The sequence below is a fragment of the Primulina huaijiensis genome, chromosome 5 (genome assembly GCF_012295235.1).
Source record: "Primulina huaijiensis isolate GDHJ02 chromosome 5, ASM1229523v2, whole genome shotgun sequence".
Lineage (NCBI taxonomy): Eukaryota > Viridiplantae > Streptophyta > Magnoliopsida > Lamiales > Gesneriaceae > Primulina > Primulina huaijiensis.
The window spans coordinates 6,400,105-6,425,460 of NC_133310.1; the positions used below are offsets into that span (position 1 = coordinate 6,400,105).

At 35.3% G+C, this 25,356-nt stretch overlaps 3 protein-coding genes and 2 long non-coding RNA genes across 5 annotated transcripts; 1 reads left to right on the forward strand and 4 right to left on the reverse strand.

Annotated features, from left to right (window-relative positions):
* Nucleotides 1-6,795: 6,795 nt before the first annotated feature.
* LOC140977870 (uncharacterized) lies at nt 6,796-9,067 on the reverse strand. The gene is made up of 2 exons (XR_012175454.1): nt 8,532-9,067; nt 6,796-6,957 (listed from the first exon to the last, which is right to left on the reverse strand). It is a non-coding gene; the product is annotated as an uncharacterized lncRNA (long non-coding RNA).
* A 4,504-nt stretch (nt 9,068-13,571) lies between these two features.
* Nucleotides 13,572-16,957, reverse strand: LOC140976039 (uncharacterized). Its single transcript, XR_012175152.1, has 4 exons — nt 16,851-16,957; nt 16,633-16,711; nt 13,771-14,146; nt 13,572-13,698 (listed from the first exon to the last, which is right to left on the reverse strand). It is a non-coding gene; the product is annotated as an uncharacterized lncRNA (long non-coding RNA).
* Nucleotides 16,958-19,464: 2,507 nt separating this feature from the next.
* LOC140977496 (probable pterin-4-alpha-carbinolamine dehydratase, chloroplastic) lies at nt 19,465-21,231 on the forward strand. The gene is made up of 3 exons (XM_073442233.1): nt 19,465-19,886; nt 20,610-20,802; nt 20,930-21,231. Exons 1-3 carry the CDS (start codon nt 19,548-19,550, stop codon nt 21,019-21,021), a joined length of 624 nt encoding a protein of 207 aa, XP_073298334.1. The 5' UTR covers nt 19,465-19,547; the 3' UTR covers nt 21,022-21,231.
* Nucleotides 21,232-21,338: 107 nt separating this feature from the next.
* LOC140976032 (E3 ubiquitin-protein ligase BOI-like) lies at nt 21,339-23,044 on the reverse strand. The gene is made up of 4 exons (XM_073439878.1): nt 22,727-23,044; nt 22,513-22,592; nt 21,992-22,290; nt 21,339-21,918 (listed from the first exon to the last, which is right to left on the reverse strand). The coding sequence occupies exons 2-4, from the start codon at nt 22,529-22,531 to the stop codon at nt 21,427-21,429; spliced, it is 810 nt and encodes a 269-aa protein (XP_073295979.1). The 5' UTR covers nt 22,532-22,592; nt 22,727-23,044; the 3' UTR covers nt 21,339-21,426.
* Nucleotides 23,045-24,399: 1,355 nt separating this feature from the next.
* LOC140977590 (dirigent protein 22-like) lies at nt 24,400-24,996 on the reverse strand. The gene has a single exon (XM_073442346.1). It carries the CDS (start codon nt 24,994-24,996, stop codon nt 24,400-24,402), a length of 597 nt encoding a protein of 198 aa, XP_073298447.1.
* Nucleotides 24,997-25,356: the final 360 nt, after the last annotated feature.

Genomic DNA, 25,356 nt, shown 5'->3' on the forward strand with positions numbered 1-25,356 from the left:
CTATGGAAGTCTGCTTTTTACTGAACCAGGAGATCAACCTGTCACCAAGAAATTGACAAAAACCACTAGTGCTTTTCCTATCCAGTTTGCATCCTGCATAGTCAGCATCTGACTATCCAATAAGATTGAATGATGAGTCCTTGGGATACCATAGGCCGACATTCTGAGTACCCTTTAAGTATTTGAGAATACGCTTAGCAGCAATAAAATGAGATTGCTTAGGGTTAGTCTGAAATCTTGCACAAATACAAACTGCAAACATGATATCAGGTCTGCTGGCTGTGAGATATAATAATGAGCCAATAAGACCACGATACTGAGTTACCTCTACTGAGTTTCCATTTTCATCTTTGTCAAGTTTAGTAGATGAATTCATTGGAGTGGAAGCAGCAGAGCATGTTTCCATACCATACTTTTTCAATAATCCTTTCGTATACTTAGCCTGATTTATGAAGATTCCTGTTTCCAGTTGCTTGACTTGCAGTCCTAGGAAGAATGTTAATTCTCCCATCAAACTCATCTCAAATTTATCCTGCATCATCTTAGCAAACTTTTCACATAGTTTGGGGTTAGTTGACCCAAAGATAATGTCATCAACATAAATTTGTACTAACAAGATGTGCTTATTCTTAACAAACGTGAATAAAGTCTTATCTATTGTGCTAATGGTGAAATCCTGATTAACAAGGAATTGTGATAGAGTGTCATACCATGCTCTAGGTGCCTGTTTTAGACCATACAGAGCTTTGTGTAATTTGAAAACATGATGTGGTAGAAAATGATCGATAAAACCTGGAGGTTGTTCGACATAAACTTCTTCTCGCAGTAAACCATTTAGGAAGGCACTCTTCACATGCATCTGATAAACTTTAATGTTTTTGAACGCAGCAAATGCTAAGAATATTCTAATGGCTTCAAGCCTTGCTACTGGTGCAAAGGTCTCATCATAGTCTATTCCTTCTTCTTGCCTGAAACCCTGAGCCACCAGTCTTGCTTTGTTTCTAACCACATTTCCTTCTTCATTAACTTGTTTCTGAATACCCACCGAGTTCCAATGACTGCTTGAGGAGTAGTTCTAGGTACAAGAAACCATACTTCATTTCTTCTAAATTGATTCAGCTCTTCTTGCATTGCTTCAATCCAACTAGGATTCAGAAGAGCTTCTTCAATCTTCTTTGGTTCAACCTGAGAAATAAAAACAGCATGCATATATTCATTAAGCATTTGTCTTCTTGTCCTTAAAGGAGCTTCTGGATTTACGATAACCAAAGATGGAGGATGTGATTTTCTCCAAATGAAAGGGTTTAGACTGATTTCTTCCAGATTTGATGGATTTGGACCGAGCTCAAGTGAGGTGTCAATAGATTCTGGGGTGTCAACTGCTGGTTCTGGTGCATCCTGTATCTGTGTTGCTGGTTCTACTATAGGGATGTCTGGTTCTGGATTTTGTGCATCGTTGACACGTGGTTCTGTATCATCTTCACTATCAAGTTCTAGATGCATGTTGTCCAACCTGTTACTCAGATTTGAAGTGTTAGTAATTTCATGGGCATTGCTGTCTTCATCGAAAACAACATGAATGGACTCTTCAACATTAAGAGTTCTATTATTGAAGATTCTGAAGGCTTTGCTTACTGCTGAATATCCAAGAAACTGTCCAGCATCTGATTTCGAATCAAATGCAGTCAAATAGTTTCTACCGTTGTTATGCACGAAACATTTGCAACCAAATACATGAAAATAAGATACATTAGGCTTACTCCCTTTCCATATCTCATAAGGAGTCTTATTATGTCTCTTGTTGATCATGGTTCTGTTTTTTTTATAGCATGCAGTGTTGATTGCTTCTGCCCAAAAATGCTGAGAGATGTTAGCATCTGCTAGCATTGTTCTAGCGGCTTCTTTAAGAGCTATGTTTCTCCTTTCAGCTACTCTGTTTTGTTGAGGTGTTCTGGCAGCTGAATACTCATGATAAATGCCATGTTCATCCAAATATAACTCAAGTACCTTGTTAGTAAACTCAGTACCTCGATCACTTCTGATTTTAATAACCGACACTGATTTTTCATTTTGAATTTTCTTCAGAAGTTTGATCAGAAGGCTACTGGTCTGGTCTTTTCCAGCAAGAAATATTACCCAAGTAAATCTGGAAAAATCATCAATAATAACGAGAGGGTATCTCATTCCCCCTAAACTTATGATAGGGATTGGACCAAATAAGTCCATATGCAATAATTCCAAACATATTGAGGTTGATTTACTACTTTTGTTCTTGAAGCTGGATCTTATCTGTTTACCAAGTTGACATGCAGAACATACGTGATTTTTAACGAAATTAATATCAGGCAAACCATCAACTATGTTCTGCTTTTTGAGAAAATTGATTGACTTAAAGTTTAGGTGATTCAATCTCTTGTGCCATAGCCAATGTTTATCACTGAGAGATGCAACTAAACACGTAGGAACATTAATATGATCTACATCCCAAGAAACTCTGTCTGTATTTCCTTCTCTTTTCCCGGTTAAGATTGCATATCCATTCACATCTTTAATTATGCATACGTGCTTCTGAAAAACTACAGAATATCCATTGTCACATAGTTGACTGATACTGATCAGATTATAACATAGGTTTTCAACCAAAAGTACATTATTTATAGTAATGTTACCATGAGTAATCTTACCCTTACCCACAGTTTTACCTTTTGAGTTGTTCCCAAAAGTTATTTTTGGTCCAGTACAACTTATCACTTCTGATAATAGATTCTTTTGTCCAGTCATGTGTCTGGAGCATCCACTATCCAGATACCATATGGAGTTGCTAATCTTGACTTTCTTCTATTCCTGCAAGCACAAGTTTTAGTAAATGGTACCCAGTCTATTTGGGTCCAAGCCTTATCAGTCCCTTAGGAACCCACATCTGTACAATTCTTGGTGACTTTGTACTTCGGGTATCCACCTTTGTGTGTGCAACAGAAGGTCTAGTATTCTTAACGTAATGTATTTTAGAATGTTGTTCTTCCCTTCGATTCTTGGTTTCTGGTCTGTATCTCTATTGAACAGGTATACTATTATAGTACTGGTAGTTTTTAACCCTCATAGAGAGTTGTCCTTCTGAGTTGAATCCTCTACTGGATCCAGCACTTTGATGGACTCTACTCTCAGGTTTAACATAACCCAGACCATAATGGTTTCTTCTGTTCGTCTGATTTACAATCTTTTTACCTTGAACAGTTGGTACTACTGGTTCATATACCATACTGGATTTTACGAAGTGAATGAATTTTCCTCTGTCTTTATCCAGTATTGGTTTCGTACTAGTTTTTGAAGTGCTTTCATTGTTACTGAAACCGAGACCACTTCTGTCTCCAGATTGTTTCTGTAACTCATGCATCTTCTCCAAAGAAACAGAAGACTTGTTCCATGCATTTACCAGTAGTGATAGCTTCTGATTTTCGGATCTTATTGTCTGGTATTCTGCATTTACTCTCTCATTCTCAGTTTTCAACTTACTTATCTCAACTTCCAAATCACTACAGCTGTTTTCTTCCATGCAAGTAAACTTACTGATTTGATCCTTTAAGTTTTGATTTTCAGTCTTAACTTCCTCGAATGATTGAGAAAGTCTTGAGTACTCTTCTACCATGTCATGCAGTGCACTAACCAAATCAGTTCGTGTAAATTCATTTGAGTTAAAGTCGAATACCTCTCCAGGTGTTGAGCTTGATTCGGTATCTGCCATAAGGCATTTGACTTCTTCTGCATCACTGTCGCTTGAATGATCATCTGAGTCAGAAGACTCAGAGCTAGAATCTGCCCACCTGGACTTATTTTCTTCAGCAACCATTGCTTTGCGATCTGATCTTCTATATTTCTTATCATTCCTCTTGTGCTCCTTTTTCTTCTTCTCGTCATTTTTGGGCTTTGGGCAATCAGCAATAAAGTGACCAATTTTTCCACAGTTAAAACATGCCATAACACCGGATGGTAATTCCTTCTTAAAATTTCGGTTAGGATTCTGATACGTTCTGTTGTTCTTCTTCATGAATCTAGAGAATTTCTTCACAAACGAAGACATTGCATCATTGCTAATCTGTTCAGCAGTTCTATCAGATGTACTTTCAGTAGTAGCAGTAGGAGATACATTTGGAACAATTGTAACAGGAGCAACAGTGGTAGCAACAAGACCTTGGTAGGTGTACTTGATGATGGCTATTCTCCACTTCGTACTTCCAATTCAAATTCATATGCTTTCAAGTCTGCAAATAGATCATGCAGTTCTAATTTGTTCAGATCTCTGGATACTCTCATGGCCATAGTTTTTACATCCCATTCCTTAGGCAATGCTCTCATTACTTTGAGCGCTATTTCTCTGTTGTCATAGTCTTTACCAAGAGCTGCTAGCTCATTAACCAGACTACTGAAACGTTCATCAAACTCGTTTAGAGTTTCTCCGGCCTTCATTTTCAGATTTTCAAATTTTTGCATGGCCACAGTCAACTTATTTTCTTTAGTCTGCTCATTTCCTTCACAGATTTGAATGAGCTTTTCCCATATTTTTTTTTGCAGTTGAACACATCTTGATCTTGCTGAAGGTGTTCTTATCAAGAGTTTTATAGAGTGTGTCCTTTGCGACATTATCCAGATTGGCTTTCTTTTATCTTCACTGGTCCATTCGCTTCTTGATTTTTCAACCATTTGCGGCACACCATCAGTGATAGAAATGGCTGTATTAGGCTTTAAGATCTTTAATGGACCATCTGTGATGACGAACCACACGTCGTCATCTTGAGCTGCTAGATGAGCTTGCATACGGATCTTCCAGTCATCGAAGTCTTCTTTTGAGAACATGGGAACCTTGCTAAAGTGTGCCATCTGTTGTAGATTTTTAAGAACAAGAATAACACTTCTCTGATACCACTTGTTGAGGATCGATGTAGAGTTTAGAGGGGGGGTGAATAAGCTCTTTTCTTTTCTTCTTTTAAGTTGCTAAAATCCTGTTAAATATTGTAGCTAGTCTTGTTCAAGTGTGCAACCAACAAATCACAGAATAGTGCGGAAACGATCTGATGGTTCAGTAATTGAAATGATAAAAACAGTAAGCAGTAGGCAGTAGTTGTTTATGGAAGTTCGAAGATGAAATCTTCTACGTCTCCCCTTCTTCTGTTTCCAGAAGATATCACTAAAAGACTTTGGATTTTACAGTACACACCCACTTCAGCAGGACTTACCCTCTGCCTACTGAAACTCTTAGTATATCAACACGATAATATGTAATCAAGATTCTGGAATAGACTCTTTTCCAGATTACAAAATCTTCTCAACAAGATATGAATAGTATGAACTGTTTATGAAGAGTGTGAGAAATAGCAGCACAAAATGATCTTCAACCGATCGGATATATGCTATGAAGCGTGTGCTACTTTTCTGTATGTCAAGCTTTTTGTAGGATAAGAGAGTTTTTGTGCTCAAAATCAACGTTGTGAGTTTTGCAATCAGTATATCACTTTATCAACGTTGTTCTTGTATATTTATAGAAGTTTTGATCCCAACGTCTATAAACAAAACGGCTTCTTTGAGTTCTGATATATTCAGCTTTAATACCTGAAATAGGTCCTGCAGAAAAGCTTCAAAACAATCAGTCTTGTTTTATACCAAAATTGGTAAGACGTAATAAATGACTTCATACAGAATTAATGGTGCAATTAATGCTAGTACTTGATAAAGTAACGGTAACATTTAAGGCTAGTTCTTGTTTATGCGAAAGAAGTAAAGCTACTATGGTTTGGACTGAATTCTGCTTCTGTTTCCTAGAGTTCAAAGTTCTGCTTCTGGTTATCTTAGACTTTAAGTTCTGCTTCTGGTTATCTTAGACTTTAAGTTCTGCTTAAGATTAATGCTTTTATATTGCTTGAAGATCTGCTGATTTTAAGTCTCATTGCTCATCGCCACAATTAAGTTATGTCTACCATTATTTGTGCAAGAAAATTTAGAGATGGTAAATATAGAGAGCAGAAAAGTTAGTATTATAGATACCAAAAATCATAGGGAAATAGTTCATGTATATCTGAAAATGTTCAAAAGCATACTCTTTAATTTTGTACAAGTTGCGTATGTATGTAGTAATGTATAAAAGTTTTATTTAAACTTGTTTAAAAATTAACAAAATTAACCAGCTTAAATGCAGTTAAGTAATAGAAATGAACATTAAATTAGCAGTTAAATAAGCGGAGTACTGTCTAATTTTTTTTTGTTTTGGTTTTTTTAGGAGAAAGGTACTAATAGCGATTAAGTGTTTTCTATTTTTTGATAGTTTTATGTGTTAGAAATCAAAATCTAGAAATTGTTTTGCCTAAGAAATAATTTATTTTACTAAAATCTAGAAATTGTTTTCACTCCATTACTAAAATCTATTGCTAAGCTTGGATGTAGTTAGGTTGTAGGTGTTTAAACATGACATATATGATTCAGCATATTAACAGAAATTAAGGAGTGAATATTCTATATACATCCGTGTGAATATAACTTTTTTTAATCTTAAAAAAAATTCAAGGGTTTAGCAATAAATAGATTTTACATATATATTCGATTTTTAAAAATTGATTTTGACATTTATATTTCTTAAAATCAGAAGTTTTTAAGTTGTTTAGATAATGAAGTGTGAGAAAAAGTATGTAGAGACTTAAACATTTTTTTATGTGTTTATAAATCAAAATTAACACATTCTTAATTTTGTTAATATTTGCATTTTTGATAAAGCTAAGAAATAAGCTATAGGTTGGCTGAATTTTGCTATCAAAGTATTAATAAAGTCTAAATATAATATCAGCTTGATAATTTACATATATTATATTTAATGTTTTTAGACATCACATACCTAGAAAGCAAAAAAACCTTAGCTATGTTCCTATTATTACAGTAGCACTTCATTCATCGTTTCTGCTTATGGGGTTGTACCTGAAGAAAACAAATCACATAATAAGGTGAGTTAAATTCTAGTTTATTAACTTGTACTGAACTGTAAAAATTTAACTTATTATAAAAAAACAGCAAGAAAATCTAATCATACCATTTTAGCTTATTAAAACTAAACAATTTAAGAAAATGTTTAGATTTTATTAAATTTAATTTTCCCAATAAAAAAGGGATATTATAGTTCGTAGGTAATCGTAAGCAATAATACATCTGCATAAGCTATATCATATATTGGTTTTTACTGATCATATCCGTAAATCAAAGGTTATATATATGATTTATTGATTAAGATTAGAAACCATCTAAATACATTAGTCATTAGCTAGTTCACTAATAATATGTTAGGTCAGATACATCTTGAAATGATTGAGAATATGTATATTAGGTAAAAGAAAGGTATGCCAATAACATGAAATACAACTATTTATATACTGCAACAGGGGAAAGGTGAGTAAGTGTAAAAAATATAAAATAAAGGCAACTTCTTTACATGTAGATTCTGTAGAATATATTTTATAATTGTTAGTAGGTCGATGTAAATGTTTTTGAATTAAACGATTTCTAGACTACAAGATAGTTGTTCTAGTATTTGTTTAATACACATACTGGGTTTGGCGGATGATGTTGATATCTAGCTCTGTTTCAATGTCGGCTGCATAGTCTAATAGGAGAGAAAGCTTTGATTCCATGTTAAGTGCTCTTCGTAAGATGATGTCTCATACTGGGTTTGAGTAAAATCTTTTTATTAGCTCTTTGACTTCTTTTTGAAATAGAGAGTTGTAGTAACATTGAGTGCAGTCGATACAATCACAGCACGGATTGTTTTCCATTGGAGTTGATTTAGAAACAGTATGTTTATATATTGAAAGAAAATTGTTCAAATGTTATGGTAAGTGATTGTAAAATAGTGGACGGTAGATAAGCTTATATATATATCATATGGAGAAGGGTGAGTCATAGATGTGTTATGACCCATGGTATGATTGTTTTTGGCCACCTCAACACAAGTAATTTAGATGGTTTAAATTGTTGACAAGTGCAAGGAAATAACTGATTGTTTTATAATATAATGGTTAGTCATTATATTGTTGAATATATTTGCACCACGTGTTGTGTTTTTAAAAAGCTAGATATTGTTTTTTATTTTAAGTGTTAATACAGTGAGTTTTAGGGTTAAAAATAAGAAAAAATTAATGTCTACTTAAGTTGTAATGAAATTGTAAATAAAAAGGTATTGAATGTAAGAATTTTGATGCTAAGTTATAAAATATGTGATTGGTCTACTAATAGATAGTCTATTATATTTTTTCCAAGGAGGTGTATTGGTGAATATGATAGAGTGAATCAGTCATTCTAATCTTGTAAGCAGTTGTATACATGAATGTGGATTTGAAAAATTAGTAACAGATTTAGAGTTATTTAAGAAACTATTTGTTTGACATTTGATAGTAGATCCTAAATATTTTGGCTATATTTTTTGTACCCAACATATTGTGCTAAATCTGAAATGTTAATTATGTAAACTGCATGAAAGAAAAGAAAATGGCAGTATATACCTCATATATTGAGCATCAGCAGCTGTTATTTAAGTCATCATTGTCAGCGTCATGGATATCTTCATCTATAGATTGGCGTGGTGAGGTGTACTGCAATGGATGTTGGGGTGACCAGGGTGGTGGTGGAGGGAAGGGTGCATCTGCTGGAGTATTTGGTGGAAAGCGTTTTGCAAGGACCAATGTAAAGTTAACCATATAAGTCATGAATGTGGTTGTTACTTGTTTGTGCACTGCTAGCTTTTCACGTTGTGCTCTAATGTCTTGTTCTATTTTTGCTATCCGGTCTCCTAGAGGTACTCTGCTCAATGCCGGTAGTCGTGGTTCTTGATGGTCTTTAGCACGTTGATTGTATGCTGCTTTTCCTTAGCGCCTTATGTTTTCTGCTAGTCCATACAACCCTCTAACACGATATACAATGATAGGTGCTTTAGCTTTTAAAACTTGTTCGTCTGGACCCCATGTTACACTGGCATGATGGCATATTTCAGTGATAATATGCGGGCTAGGGAGACCAGTAGTGATTAGACTTGTACTCGTACGCAATATTGAACCATGAATGATTTCTCGTACGCAGTATTGAACCATGAATGATTTTGCCTAAGTCCACTGATTTTCCTGTTGTGATAGCATGTACCAAAGAGACTTTGTCTTTTGTAATTTCCGTTTTGTGCGTTAAGGGAGGAATCTTGCAAGAATGAACGAAGCCCAACTATTTGGGTCACTAAACATTTCAGATATTTTTAATGTGACTGGGATTCCTTGATTTGTTCACCATTCTGCTCCATCTACACATAAGTCCTTGAGCATCATAGTGTAATCTATATTTCCAGCTATGTATTCAGTATATTCATCAGTTTCGAGGATTTGTAGATCGTAAACGATGTTTATGGTAGTTGAATCAAATGCTACCATCTTGCCTCGAACTAAAACTTGACGATTTTCGTGCTTCACACGTAAATTTGCGTAAAACTCATGAACGATTGAAATTACAGCGTCTGCTGGTGATTTGGCCAATTCTACCCATCCTAATTTTACAATCTCTTCCACTAAACAATAGTCAGGGCTGGACATGTCTATTCCTCTTTCTTGAATAATAGGTCGAGTTAGTGTGCTTTCATAAAGTCTTTGAGCTTCCGTATTCCAGAATTTGTGTTTATCATACCAATGAGATGAGGATAAAGCATTCCCCTTGGAATTTTTTTTAGGAGGCATAATTTTTAGTAAACAATTTCAAGGAACAACAACACTCAGATATAAAAATTTAAAAGATATAATATCGCATAAACTTGTAAATCTTTTATATAAAATTTTAAAGAAAATCGTTTTACCTTAGAAAATGTTACTGGAAGGAAGCGCCCAATAAATCTGAAGTTTTGGTAGGCGTTGTTGCGTACGGGAATTTTGAAGGAAGTGGTGAGCGGGCGATGATTGGGCTCCTTGGAGGGATTTTGATCAGCTGTAGTGTTAGCGGAAAGATGGGGCTTTAATGGCGGCTGTTAAAGGGAAAAAGAGAAGGAAAGATGGAAGATGGAAATTATTGTGAGAATGAGGGGGAAAACGTTTTTTTTTGTGTGTTTTTTCACGGAAAAGAGTGTGCGCTGCTACACATTTTTAGTGCGTTAGTGCGGGACTGACTCTGTAAAAGTGTGGGGACATGGAGTGTGCATATGCACAGCTTGATGGTGCTGATGCGCGAATGTTTCTGTGCATGACATTTGGGAAAAAGCGGCGCTGGTTCGTGGGTATAATGCGCAGCGGCGTGCCTACTGCTGTATTTTGTGGCATTTGGCAAAGTGCTGCTGCACGAATATAACGCGTAACAGCGCGCATGTCTCTGGTTTTTTTGGAGAAGATGTACGCGCGTGCGAGAGGATATCCTGCAGGTGCGCGCAATTTTTTGCCATTTTTTTGTCTACCGTGTGCGCAGGTGCACTCTTTCATCACGTCATGACATAGTGGATACTGAGAAATGAAATTGCCAAATTTTTTTCCATATAATGTTAACAAATGTAACGTTTTTCAAGTTAATTCATGTATGTATATAGGTTTATGTACTTAGATCACATGTACTTGTGGATTTAAAGCGTTTAATTGCACGATGGTTACTATAAAAGGTTTGATTTGGGTGTTTTCCCCTCTTTTTTTTTATATATATTATCGAAACATATATTCTGTTGCCCAATATTTGATCCATAATTTGTAGTTATAAGTATGTATTTTTCCCTGGTAAAATTGTTTTAGTAGAATGGATATTACTAATTTTTTTTTTAATTTTGCTCAGTTTAGAAGAATAATATAACAGTAGTTAGCTGTAAATCGATAATAAAATGTTGTTATTGTATAAATAAGTAGGAAGGCCTTAGATATAATGTTTGATAACATGAAATTATTTAAAAGACATTTTATAAATGTGTTTTTTATTATACGTTATATTTAGTTTTATAGTTTTAAGAATGCATTTCTATAGAGATTTTTTATTACTTAGGGAAAAAAGTTTTTCCCTTACAATTCAATATATAGTAAGCGTACTAAATTGAACATATAAGACAAAAAAGAGATAGGTTTTTTTTATTAGTTTATATTATCCTTGTTTTCAGATTAATAATGCTATGTATAGACGCCATACAGAAGCCTAGATATTAGAGTAAAGGAAAATGTTTTAAATTAAATAAACAGGTTATTTTAGCAATTAAAGCATGGTTGTAAAAAACTAAAATGTAAAAGGAGATGTGTACATGTATATTTTAAAACGTAGAAGGTTCTAAACAACATTAAATATGTTAGTATTAAGACAAAATGTTAATGTATGGGTAACAAGTAGAACATAGCAACTATATTTACAAAAAGCATAAGGACTAAAACATATACTGGAATTTTCTATCTACATTTGTTCTTCAGTCTTGTTTTACATGTTTTTTACTTTCATGTAATACCTCTTCATGTTCCAATCTTCTTTTACCTGGTGTACTGGGTTGTTGTTGTGGGGACCCGGACGCTACTGATGTTCTTAATCATTATTGGGACTAATTAATCAATTATAATAAACAGGGTCTAAATTTTTTTTTTAAAATTGCGGAACGTAATGGTATTCAATTTAATATACATGTCAGTATTAAAGTACAAGTATTGTACTATATACAATCATTCAAACTAAGGTTTAACAACTAAATATCAAGTGTACAAACCCTATCTCTAATCAAAGTCCGTAGTCTCCACTCAAATCACGATCTCTCTCTTCATCTCCTTGACCCTGAACCTGTCCCACCTGTTGCCATGCACACATACAAACACGACAACAGCCGGATAACTCCGGTGAGAATAAATCCCAGTATAAATCAACGAAACATGCAATCATATAATTAATATAAAGCATGAAGCAGATATCAGATATATATCAAAATCTGAAACATAATTAATATCAAACTATCAATCATACTCGTGACCCCACGACTCAGACTAGACTCAATCCTAGTCTAGGGATCCCGGTTTCCAGACGTTGGTATTCCTATATCGACCAACAGTAATAGAAGAAACTCCGATTCTATCCACGTCGATATAACCAAACATCCAGTGTCTTGACCTATCCGTCACAGACTGTGGCACTATCGCCAATACACTATCTTGTGACATCGTGCAATGTGCCCGTGGCGATCCCACCACTATCAGGTACTTCTGTCACAAGATCACTCATCTCATATTCGTCTAACACATGCTCTCTATACATCAATAGAACAAGCATATCAAATCAAATCAATGCAAATAATAACAAATAGTATGTGATTTAGGGAAACACAAGTATATCCTACTTGTGTCGATCTCCCAATACCACATTGACTTATACCTTTCGTTTGTAGTCTCGGTCGGAAGAAACGGAAGTTCTGAACTCAAGATTGCCTCTGTAAATCTGAAAGGACATATCGAGAATAATAATATCAACCGTCCATTCTCAATTCAATACTGAATCTGATCAATCTGAATTCAATTCAAAATCAACGGCATAACGGTACAATCTCAATATCCCCGTCAACTCAGATAGTAGGAGATATCAATTACAATTCATAACCAATATCCAATATAATCCATAATCCAACCATAATCCAAATTTGTCCAATACCACTCAATATAATCTGAAAAATCATAACAAATCCGTAATCAATTTGTTTCTTAATCTGACTTCGATTCTATGACGTCTAACATGTCAAGAACATCATATATGAATTTTATTCAATTCTGACAATAGCATAATTTCAACACATATCAAAACGTAACAAAACTTACGTCCAGTTGTAGCCCACGTCGATAGGAACACAGTNTTATATATATCTACTTGCATGGTTAAGCTACGTGGCTTATTTTTCTTGCATTGCAAGCGGCGCTCGGGCGATCACAATTTTCCGCTCGGGCGCGGAACGTTCTGCCCGAGTGTCCAACTTGTTACACACTGGCGCTCGGGCGGTAATTTTCTGCCGCTCGGGCGCCAGACGTTCTGTCCAAGTACTAACCGTGTTCTGCACTGGCGCTCGGGCGGTCCTTTTCTATCGCTCGGGCGCCAAAGGTTCTGTACAAAAGATTAGTTTTGTGATGTACCGACGCCTGGCTATCCCACTCAAGCTCCTATACCCTCAATACTGTTAATTAATCCACTTCTGATTACAGTAATTAAATCTCGGGCATTACAGTTGTGTTTTAAGGTCTGTTTCAAAATGTTCTTCCTGCATTGCAGAACTGCTTTCTTGGGATTCAACTGCAGCCACATCACCTTGTATCAAATCTTGAACTTTTAAATAAGATTCTTTGTCTTCATAACTGTGCGATGCTGAGGACGAATCAGTCACTGGTAGACATTCTATGACGGTGTTTCGAACAAAAGTTTTGCCTCTTGCTTTGCTCCACGATGTTTTTAGTTGGAAAAAGAACTGTAAATCTCTTGATTTCTGGTTGAATATCTCAGGATTAAAAGATGTTTCCTGCAATGGATAAGATCAGAAATATTCAAAAATTATATGAAATTTTTGTTAACGAAAATTAATTGGTAAATAAATATATTTGTTCTTCTGCCTCAATTATGTCTTCTCTTGACATACACAACAACATGCTTGCTTCTTTGTGCTCAACATAAGCAGACAAATTCCCAGTGCCATCAAAGAGTTCTTCTTGGAACCGTAACCTATATGTATATCATAGTTAAGATGGTATGTTTCTAATGAGGGTAATTTTTCAAAGCATATTTAGCACTTACAGTGGTTTTGGGCTTGGAAAATCGTGGTTGCAATAAAAACATGTGAACTCATATTTATATGTAGCTCCGCAAGTCTTAGAGCAACCTGGGCAAGCTAAAAAATATACAGATCCCTCCGAATTTTTTATTCTTATCTTAGCCTTTATCCAAAATGATTTCACATGTAAATCAAAATTTGTTAGCATTTTAAAATGTTTGACTCTAAATCTAGGTAAGTTAATGGGTAAGTAAATTTGAACTTACTACTTCGTTCAGGCTCAGAATCTGGCTGATTTTTCGAATTTGGGAGTTAAACGGCTGGTCTTTTTCCTGGTTCGCTTTGTCATTTAATTTTTGGGAGACAACTGTTTCTATATATTCTTTATTGGTTTGCATCCTAAAAGAAATGTGTATATTAGCTATTTATTTCTAGAAATATGGGAAATAGGACGAACATAAGAAAGAAATATGAACAAAAACATGAACACATGGGAAAAACAAATGAGAACAGCAAGATAGATGGTTCGTTAGCAAAATTCTCCGTTTCATAGTTATTACCTATAAGTTCATTTAAAACAATTCAATCATACATCAGTGTTCTGATTTAATATGGAGCCCTTTTATAATACGAAATAATATATTTCGTTAAGAAGTTTATAAGTTACCAGTATACAATTTAGCTAAAAAATATATTTGAGATGTAGGAAATATTTGTTGTCTCATTTGAGGTATAGTCTATTATGGTTCTTTTATTAATATAAGATATGATAATAATGTTCAGTTATGGGATATCATGTAAACAGCAGCAGGTTTTTAAAATTGTTTACAAGTATATGAGTAATTATGAAGAACCAATTGTTAAAACAATCTAAGTTTTGAAGAGAGACAATACTATATTTCCTTATTTCTTACAGTTTCTAAGTTTATATTTTTTTTATTCTCCTGATTCTATATGTAACATACAGTAATCAAACAAAAAATCAAGAACACTAACATAACATCCTTTTATGTATTTATATTTGTGTTTGGCTAAGGAAGAAATGACTCAACCATTTTTTTCATAACAAAATGAAGGATCGAGTGTGCCAGTGACTTCGAAGACATTTCGAACACTATATTCTCCAATGAGCTGCAATAGCTCGTGTTCTAAGAATATTAACACCGATAAATTAAATCGAGTTTGGTTTAAAATCAAGCGGAAGAAACTCGAAGAAATCCTTCGTGAAGAAGACTGTTATTAGAAAACATTTTAACTTATGTAAACTGAATAACCGAATAAAGACGTATTAGTTTTTGTATTCTTCATTTCAGTTATGGTGACAACTGAACTGACGAATGCGCTAACTGATCGAAAAATTTTAAAACAGTAGTTAATAAGTTAAATACACAAGATATGTTTATGGATGTTCGGAGACTTCAACTGCTCCTACGTCACCCCTTCTAGCACCACGGGTAGGTTCCACTAGAAGACTTTGAATTATACAACACTTTGTACAAACCCACTCAGCTAGGACTTACACTACTGCCTAAAATGAACTCCTAGCTACGACTGAAGGCAGCACCTTCCAACCAACACTTCTTTAACGTCTATGTGTCAAAGACTACATACACAAGTTTTACGTCTTTGTACAAGATGGTTTTTGAGTGGATTTGAGAGTGAGTGTGTGTGTGAGAACTGAACAAGAATGTTCGCACACACTGAGGGAAAATAGCTTCTAAACTAAGCTAATACAACGATGAAGAATTCTCTCTGGGCTTTAAGTGCTTCTGAAAGCTGATATGCAACTGAGCGTGTCCTTTTGCTTTTTTCTCTTCTCAACTCTTTTCACTCTCGTATATCTCTTGTTTGAGTCATCACTGATCTTCTCTTTAAATAGACGGGAAAAGCTGATCTTACAGTGAGACTCAATTATTGTATCCGTTGCATTTGAATCGGCTCCTTGGACTTTGTGCTTCTACTTTTGACTTCCCTTCTGGAGCGTTTTGTCTTTAATGCTCTGATGCAACGTCCATTATTGTCCTTTGACTGGACAATGGCTTTGTACCTTCTTGCACAGCTGGAATCCATTTACTGTAAGCTTGTCTTGATCTGCAACTGAAAGATTCTGACTGATGCTTTGAACTGGTCAGCTGGACTGATCTTCAGTTGGGCTAGTGAAATTAGTTGACTCGTCAGTTGAACTGATTTCACTCCTTCAGTTGAACTGGTTAGCTGGGTTCTTCGTCAGTTGGACACATCATAGGCTGGCCAGGCTTTTGAGATCTTCCTGCTGAATCACCTATCAGTTTGGACAATCAACTGAACTGCTTGTTTGAAGAACCAGTTAGACTGATTTAGTCTCGGCAATCAGTTGGTTCAATCAGTTGGCATCTCCGGTGGCTTCTGTTGGTTTCGTAAACTGATTAATTTAGTTTTAGCTGTCTGCGCACTAAGGTGGATTATTAGAAACAAAATAATAAGTTTTGTTAGCATCAGAATCAAGATTGCGAACTTGAAAAGTTCCAACACAAAAGTTAATCAAACAAACTAAAAAAATTTCAATCAAGAAATTTGCTATTACGTTGGTGTATTCAAGAGATGTAATATGTACCTATCAAAGCCTAACAAATGATTAGAAATATTATTTTTAAGATCTGAGCAGGTTGGCTTAGAACTACAAATTCATAATTCGTAAGGGGAATATATATATATATATATTTTTGGAATGTATAGTCTGTAAAGGTGGTTGTTGAATGTATTCACAAATTAGGAACAAAAAAACATTTTTTAGTGTGATTTAAAAGTTGGAGCAGAGGCATTTGATAAAGAATATTTATTTTGATTCAGTAAAGATCATTCTAAAACTATGTGAAAAAATAATCAACTGAAAGATTATGAATTACCATCGTTTTAGGAGTTCAGCCTGTTGTATTGGAGGTTCAAACAGAATGGTGCTATTTGGTACTGTTCCAATTGATAATCCTACAGCAATAATATATTTTTATCAGCTTAACCAAGCTATGTTAAACAAAATACACCAAAATATATCAAATAGTATGTATAAACTTGAAGAAATTACTTTATCTAACTATGAGATAACATTAAATAGAGACGAGTATACCATAAAATGTGTTGACAGAAAGCCGCATCCCTAAAATCACAGGAAATAATTTATCAGGTAAACTACTAGGAGCTCATGTAGCCCATGCCGGATTAATCGTCAGCTGTTTGATCGGGATAATATTACGTAGGTTCCTAAACTTCGAATGGATGACCGAGCGTAGGTGGCAAGCAATTATATGGATACGGTGCTTTACCCGTAGACGCTTTTCCAGCTCTCGCAAGAATTGTATGGGAGTCGTCTTCGGAGGGACTTCCCAAATGACGGTACCGAGGAATTCTTATGAACATTTTGAGTCAAAAAATGTGCCTCGGTTTGAAGAAATTCTTCCCATAAGGTAAGAATTAACGGCCTGCGTCTACCAAGATAAGAAACCTGTTATTTTCTGGTCTACATAATTACTTGTACAATGAAAAATACCAATTATTGTTGTAGAAATTTTTTGAGAGAAATTTACTCTTCGTTGACGATAACAAATTCCCGTAAATTCTTTTTGTTTTTTCAACAAACCGTGGTGGAAAACATGTACCACACTACATAATAAATCTGAAAAGCAGGCGCGTCAATAAATCTGGAAATAATGTTATTGCATGCTATGAAAGAGTGTTGGATCAAGGGCTTAGCTGATCTGTTTAGTGGACACATCCGCTAATTCAGGGCATTGGACAAAAGATGTTAGTTGGTAAGCATGATCAATAGGTAGTTGCTCTTCCTCATTTGCAAGCTTAATATAAGTACTTCTACTAAGCAACATTTGGTATTTTGCAGATGCAAAAATTGGTGCGTTTCTAGTTATTTCTTTAATTTTGGCATTCTCAATGAAGTATGTCTTGTATAACTGAAGTAATCTGTCTAATTGCTCAACATCTTGGTCATAAATTATGTTCTTCATGCTTCCATTCTATGGAAATAAATAGGTAAAGTAAACAGAAATTCCATACTGAAATGCTACTTAAAAAAAACAATGTATTTTACCTATTTGTCAACAAAAACAAGTTTTTGTTGTCCTCCCCATTTCAGAAAACGGATCGGAGTTTTTCCAGAAACTAACACTTTGACAAACCAGTTCCGGAAATCTGGTTTTAGATTTACAAGGGTTGTATATTTGTCTTCTAATGACATGAATGTAAAGAAAAAAGAGAAGTAATGAGCACAAGTCATTTACATATTAATATATGAAATTTAAAATAACGTATGGACAAATAATAAAAACTATTACAAGCTGTTTACTTGTTAAAATTCGTGCAGAAGTATGAATCAATGTTTTGAAATCTCTTCGAATGCGAAATTAAAACTATATATTTCCGTAAAGATATAATTCTAAAATTAAATTGTATAATTGAGAGCTTACAATTTGTTTTAATAAAACTAATAATTTTATCTTAACAAACCTTATAATGGGTATATATAAATCTCTAATATCCCTTTATATGTAATGATTTTCTTATTAATAAGATAAACAAAATAAGAATGTACCTGTCAATAAGGATGTGCAGCGTCCAAAACCTCACGGTATATTACATTTTTTGTGTAGTTAGTACTTTGAACTAATAGTGTTGATGGTCTAATAAGCATTTTTATTTGATCTATATTCCTAGTTCTTGACAACGCGACATAAAGTTGGCCATGTGAGAAAACTAGTTCTTTTAAATAGATACCAACAAAATCTAAAGTTTGTCATTGTGCTTTGTTAATTGTCATTGCATAACATAAACGGATTGGAAATTGCTTTCTTTTAAATGGAATAGATGAAAAATCATCGTGCGGAGATTCTAATTTTATTCGAGGAATGAATACATGTTTTCCTGCATGTGTGCGTACTGAAATTTCGGCATAAATAACATTTTCGTTAAACCCTTTGCAAAGTAAGCATGTACCATTACAAAATCCTTCGGTTGGATTAATATTTCGTAACAATATGATGGTGAATTTATTTTCAACAAAAGCCACAACAAAAAAAAACCAATAGTTCTCTGTTCAGACAAGGGGAAAACGAAGGAACTCTACAAAGGCACAGGGAAAACGACACCAAAATAAGGCGGAGGGGGACGGAAAAAACTTCCTAAAACGATTACTATAGTTGGAAAGAATAAGGGAAAAAAGAACAACATCACCAAACAGAGTGGAGGGGAACACGCATCTAATCTATAACAAAAGAAAAACAAAGGCTCTCTGTTTGAGCAAAAAAAACAAAGGGACCTCTACAAAGAAACCGTGGAAACGACGACAAAATAAATCATTCCGGGTTACCGAGCGATACTTCCCAACACGATTAATACAGATAAGAGAGGGAAAAAACACATGAAGAACAACATAATCAAAGAGAATGAAAGGGAGCACTCACCTATTGACGTTTTCTGGCTCTCGGGCAAGAAGAACAAACAGCAAACCAAAGTTTCAAGGAGGAATGAGCACAAGCATATGGAGAATTGAAAAAGTCCGAACAACAAATGCAATAACCGGAGAAAAAGAAAAGCAAAAAAATACATGGGGGAAAAGAGGAAAAATATGGGCTGCACCGCTTAACCTCCTGTTGACAACACGAACTTTTGATTGTTAGAGAAAGAAGCATACAACACGTGTTCTTGTTTTAGTTAATTTATTTTTTATTGTTTGTTTAAGAAAGCATATCCAAACACCTTTTCTTTAGCCATTGGAGCGAAGTAATCACGCAACTATGAACCTCACTCTTCTCCAATGGCTTCCGCACATCACTCAATCTCGTTTTCCCTTTTCAATCTTTCTAAAAACCCACAACAATACTCCCAAAACTTCCTCCCTTTCATTAACACTCGTTATCCATTCAAAATCCAAGCAGCGGGAACAGACTTAGTGGGTGATTTTGGAGCGAGAGACCCGTTTCCGCAAGAAATAGAGAGCAATTTCGGGGAAAAAGTGCTGGGGTATCCCAGCACGGAGCACAAGATTTTGATCCCCAATGCTTCGGCTCTGTCTTTGGCTGAGCAAGACTGCGTTCCGCTTTCTCAAATTCAGCAGCCCTTGTCCGAATATGAGGCCAAGCAGCTGTTGTTCAAGGTTCTTTGCCCTTTCTCCGATTTAAAAATCTAGTCTTAATGAAATTTTTTTTGCTAAATTTTGATTTCTTTTAGATGATTATATTGCGCATGAAGTTCGATTCTTGTTCTCCCGCTTATCAAAGATCGAATTTTGATAGTTGTTTATTCAAATGGGCTCAGCAGTTTGCCTAGGTAGTGATTTTCTTGATTCTGTGGCTATTTAAGTTTGCAATCATTCTGAAATCTGAATATATTTTTAGTTTCTAGTTGTTATTTGTATGATGCATTTTCAAGACTATCATTTTATTTTGAAGTTTATTTTCCGGCTCAACTTTCTTGAATATTGAATTGGTTATGTTCCTGTTAGTTGTCCCACATCGGTTGGATAAAATACCTGAAAATTGTATATATGAACTTGGACAATCCTCCACCTAGCTTTTGGGGTTGAGTTAGGTCAAAGTTCCAATTTTAACATGGTATCCGAGCTCAAGTTCCACCGGTATGTGTTGGACCACCCGTTCTGCCCATAATTGGGTCATTCGTAAAGTTCACGCTCCATATGTTCGTTCCTGGGCGTGAGGGGTGTGTTAGTTGTCCCACATCGGTTGGATAAAATACCTGAAAATTGTATATATGGGCTTGGACAATCCTCCCCCCTTGAGCTAGCTTTTGGGGTTGAGTTAGGTCAAAGTTCCAATTTTAACAGTTCCCATTCAATTCTCTTAAAAATTATGTCATGTAGGTTGTTGGTTGGAGACTTGTACATGAAGAAGGGTGGTTAAGGTTACAATGTTGGTGGAAAGTAAGAGATACAAACTGTGCAGAAGTACTCATCAGCCGGATTAACCGTGCTGTAGAGTCGACGGGGCACGTTCCTACTCTTCGTATAGAGGAGCCTAATCAAGTTAGAGCGGAACTGTGGACTTCGTCTATTGGTACGAGCTTGAAACGATAAAAAAAAAAAAAAAAACAAAACAAAATCCATCGTCTGGTTAAATTTACAACTTTGTTACATGTAAAGTTGGACCTGTTTTTGATGGTCGAAGTTCCTATAACTTGCAGGAGGTCTGAGCATGAATGATTTCATTGTTTCTGCTAAAATAGATGAGATAAAAACATCCGATCTTATCCCCCGGAAGAGAGTCTGGGCTTAACTCTGATATCTGTCCCTCTTGGTGGCCATTAATTCGGCTCTTAAGACGATGAGTTCTATACAATGTTTTTTCTTTTCAACGAAATGTTTTTTGAAGTAGCAAATCTTTCTATATGTTGTAATGTAATCAAAATCCAGGCAGAAGGGTTTGGATTTACTGTAATTCTCTTTTAGTGAAATATATACACGCCCCTGTGATTGGATTTGTTAATTTGTTTTGCCTTGTTTTTATTTTTGTGTTTCTTTTGAGTTTTTTTTTTTGGGAGTTGTTTTTTTGGGGATATGCATAGAGCAAGTTAAAAGTTTAATAATATGACTGTCTAAATTTTGGCAGAAAACCAAGAACTTGGTTTAAATTTTAAAGAATGATAATATAAATGATCATCTTGTAGAAATCAAATCTTTCCTATTCTATAGGGAGATTAACTTTTACACTTGTAGTTTTAATCGACTGGCAAAAAGGGCACAACTTGGTAACAGCGTCACAGCCTGAGCAGAGGCAAATGTGGCGACAAGGCCATATCATCACCGTTGCTATCTCCTTCTCACAGACCATGCAGTCGAGCCTAACCAGCCCTGCCCGTTCCGTATCCACAAACGATGACTCGGCATCTTCCTGCACATTCTCTCCTTGCCGAGGTGCTGACATGGCATTCTCCAAGCCCTCTTTCAGAGAGAGAGCCTTTTGCTCCAGGTACATCATTCTTCTTTGCAGCCTTTGTGCCTCGGTCTTGTAATGTTCAGCTTTCCTCTCCAACTCCACATTTTCCCTCAACTTTGTACGTATATTGGATTCCATCTCTTTGAGTTTCTTGGCTGCTCTGTCCTCAACTGCATAATGGATTGAGTGTTGGTTCTTCTCCATTATAGCCTCAATTTGTCGCCTCAGAGTTTCACCCTACGGTGCGAAAACTAGTTACGAACTCAAAAAATCTGATGATGAGAGTTGATCAAGAAAAATCATACCATACATGGGACTTAATAATTAGATCTAGTTCTTTGCTATGGTGTTTAGAATCTGCCGGACTAGAGGTACCACCGTCCTCTACTGCAAAGGCTAACATAGATGTGAAGGATTTGAATGGCGCGGCAGCATTTAGAACCTGTTGAGAATGTGAGTTGCTGCCATGAGTGAAAGGTGGAGCATTTGGGAAGGGAATCCAATTAGCAAACTTTTGGCCTTGAAGATTGACTGGTTCCGTAGATTCTACTGCAACTCCTTTCATCTTCCTCTTACGCAGATCCTTGTGCGTATCCTCATCCTTCGCCTCTACGCGACAAAGTTCACCAACATCGTATTGAAATTCGAAATCAATATAAACCGAGCAAGAGGAAAGATATGAAAGGGCCGAGTACTTGCATCGGGTCGTGGAGAATTTACGAGATATTTTACATAAATTTTGAAAAAATTCTCAGCCCCTTCAATGGTCACCTTGTTTCTTGGACTGCGTGTTTTTGTGTGCGTGTGTGTAAGATAGGAAAGAGAGGAAACCTCCATTGCTGTTGACCATTTCAGATTTCTATTATCTAGCAGTCCAGAAAATGCACAGCAGGCCAGGCACTTTCCCGTTTCTACAAATGCAGAAGCAAAGTCAAACTCCATGATTAAATCATAAAAAATCAAACAATGATTCCATCGAAGAAGACGTAACAAAAAATCCCAGTGGTCGTGCTTTGTGTGTGAGAGAGAGGAGGAAACAGTAAACCTGTCAAAGAACAGAAGATGCGGCGGGGCGGGCCAATGGCCATGGAAGGCCTTATAAAGGGAGTGAAACGACGGCAGCAGCCGCGCCGTTGCCCACTCCAAGAGACGCATGCTTTTATGAAAATGCTCTGCGAAAAATGGCGTCACTCAAATTTGAATCCATGCATTTTCAAGCCACCGATTCAGAAAATAATAATTTGATCATTATGCAAAATTGGTGCAATAAAATCTTGAAGATTGCGATCAAAGGTTTGAGGGGGGAAAAAAATCAAATTTCGGAATTTGACTTTTGATTACAAAGTCGAAAGGTCTCTCCCTTCATCTCACAAACTCTTCTATATTCAATTTAACTAAAAAATGTTATTCTATAATTTATATATATATACATAAAAAGTTGCTCCGTAAAAACAATTTTTTAATTTCATAAACTTATATTTTATAAATCACATAGTATTTAAAATATTTTGTTTATTACACAACCAGGAAGGTAATTATTACACATGCTCATATTATTCTTATTATTTTTTTAATCGATTTTTTGTAACATGGTTTCACGAATCTACGTCTGTGAGATAAGTAAATCCGATTCATATATATAATTAAAAGAAATATTTTAACATAAAAAATAATATTTTCTCACTACAATAATTCAGGACTTGGTTTCTTCCTGAAATCGAGAGTGTGCAAGATTCCAGCTGTAAGACAAAGCTGGTACCTCGAAGTCAGAAAAAGCACCGAAGCCCGGGCCGAAATATGTCGGTGAAGTGGAACTAATGTTGGACTCTGCCACTAACCACACTGTTTGGTTGGCGTTGGATGTAAATCTCGATGAAGTAAAACTTCGGGACCATCGATTTCTTTAGACCTGCGAACCACTTTTCTACGTGTTCGGGGCCATCGGATGCGGCGGTTTTGGCTAAGGCTCCCGACATCGCTGCGACACAATCAAGAAACTCTTGCTAATCTCAAGCTTTCCCATGGCTCAACTTTTTCTTCGGAGTATAAATAATGTATTTATAGTGGCAATTGCAAATTATGGGAAAATTTGTTTGCTGGATTTTACATTCTACTTCGCCTCCCAGTTTTTAAAAATGCGAGTCAAATATGCATGTAAAAGAATATCTAACTTGAAAATTATTGCTGGGAGACGAATAAAAGGAATTCAAGAGTACAAAAGTATTTTTTATAAATAAATTTAATTTTTTTTTTAAATTTTAAATGATTAAAGTCGAATTAATTTTCGTAACCAGGTCATTTGTGTGTGTCTATCGATCGAAAAGGTTGGACTCTATCTACAAAGTGATATATTAATTACTTAATTTAATTTTAATTATTTGGTATAAATTGTATTTTTTTAAAATTTTTGACTAAAATTAAAAGAAACTTGTTTTGATATAGTTATGGATTGGAGATGGCTCCAATGGCCGAAGTCCACAGATATAGCGAGCCTAAAATGTCACATTTTTCAAAATTTGCATACTTGTATATTTAATAGAATATTAATTAATATTATATATATGTTGCTTATCTTTATAAATTAATTACTGAATAAAAATAGTAACATTATATTTTTCTCGACTTGAGGAATGTATAATTTTCTTCTTTCATCAGAATCGAAAATTAATAGATTATTGGAGAATTTATTCTCATGACAAAACAATGACTCGAATGGAACTAAAAATGAGTAAAATAGAGAGTATACTTGAAACAAGTATAACCAGTGGGACTATAAGGTGTACAATTGGTTATCTCAGTTACTCCACGTGCTGATCGAAAAACTCCGCTACCACCAGCTATAGATAGCTCGCGGGAATTTACCAACATCGGATCCCGTCCCAATATAACGACTGAGCTTCCCTTATACTTCCCTTCAGTGAAGTAAAAAACAACATTCAGGTACAAGACCCTATCAGCCAAATCCGACAACGCAGCGATCCCTTGTCCTCTGCCGAGTGTTGGGGACTTAGGATCAGCTCCAACGGTGAAACGATCATCCGCAACGACTACTATGCCGAAATTCGTTGGCGAAGTGAATGAAATGTTGGATTTCGCGACCGGAAACACGGTCTGTCCTTCGCCACTGACGATATCTTGAACGTAGAATTCAATGATTTTAAATTTCGGCTCGGTCGATTTCTTGAGCTTTTTGAACCACTTCTCTACAGACTCAGTGGCCTTAGGCGTTTCAGTTTTGCCGTAGACATATGAATTATATGTCAAAAGCAATAATGAACAAATCTTAAAAATTGTTTGCAGCCTAAACTTTCCCATCAGTACACTTCCTCAGTTTTCTTTTTCTTTTTCTTGGACGAATGAATTGAAATTGTGCGATGAATGAGAATTGAATCAACAGTTCAAAGGATATTACTATATATATAAAGGTATTTGCCACTGAAATCAGACAAAGACGTAGTCAAAATTGGTTTGCTTGAAAATGGTTAAGACGACTGGATCGATAACATTTGTTTACTTCAAAAAATACTAATAATAATAATATCAACAACACCGCATGCAGTCTAACAAACGCAGGGTTTGAATTAACTATTAAATTCATTTTGTTCCAAAGTTTGTTCCTTCCTGTCTTGAAAATATATTTATAAATGTATATTACAATTTTCAGTCCCATCCTCA

Excerpts from the sequence above, each read along its gene's own strand:
- LOC140977590 (XM_073442346.1), bottom strand. The coding sequence starts at position 24,996 with ATGGGAAAGTTTAGGCTGCAAACAATTTTTAAGATTTGTTCATTATTG.
- LOC140976032 (XM_073439878.1), bottom strand. Across the intron at positions 21,919-21,991 it reads ATCTAATTATTAAGTCCCAT|GGTGAAACTCTGAGGCGACA; the intron begins GTATGGTATGAT and ends TTCGCACCGTAG.
- LOC140977496 (XM_073442233.1), top strand. The coding sequence starts at position 19,548 with ATGGCTTCCGCACATCACTCAATCTCGTTTTCCCTTTTCAATCTTTCT. Across the intron at positions 19,887-20,609 it reads CCAAGCAGCTGTTGTTCAAG|GTTGTTGGTTGGAGACTTGT; the intron begins GTTCTTTGCCCT and ends TATGTCATGTAG. Across the intron at positions 20,803-20,929 it reads ACTGTGGACTTCGTCTATTG|GAGGTCTGAGCATGAATGAT; the intron begins GTACGAGCTTGA and ends TATAACTTGCAG.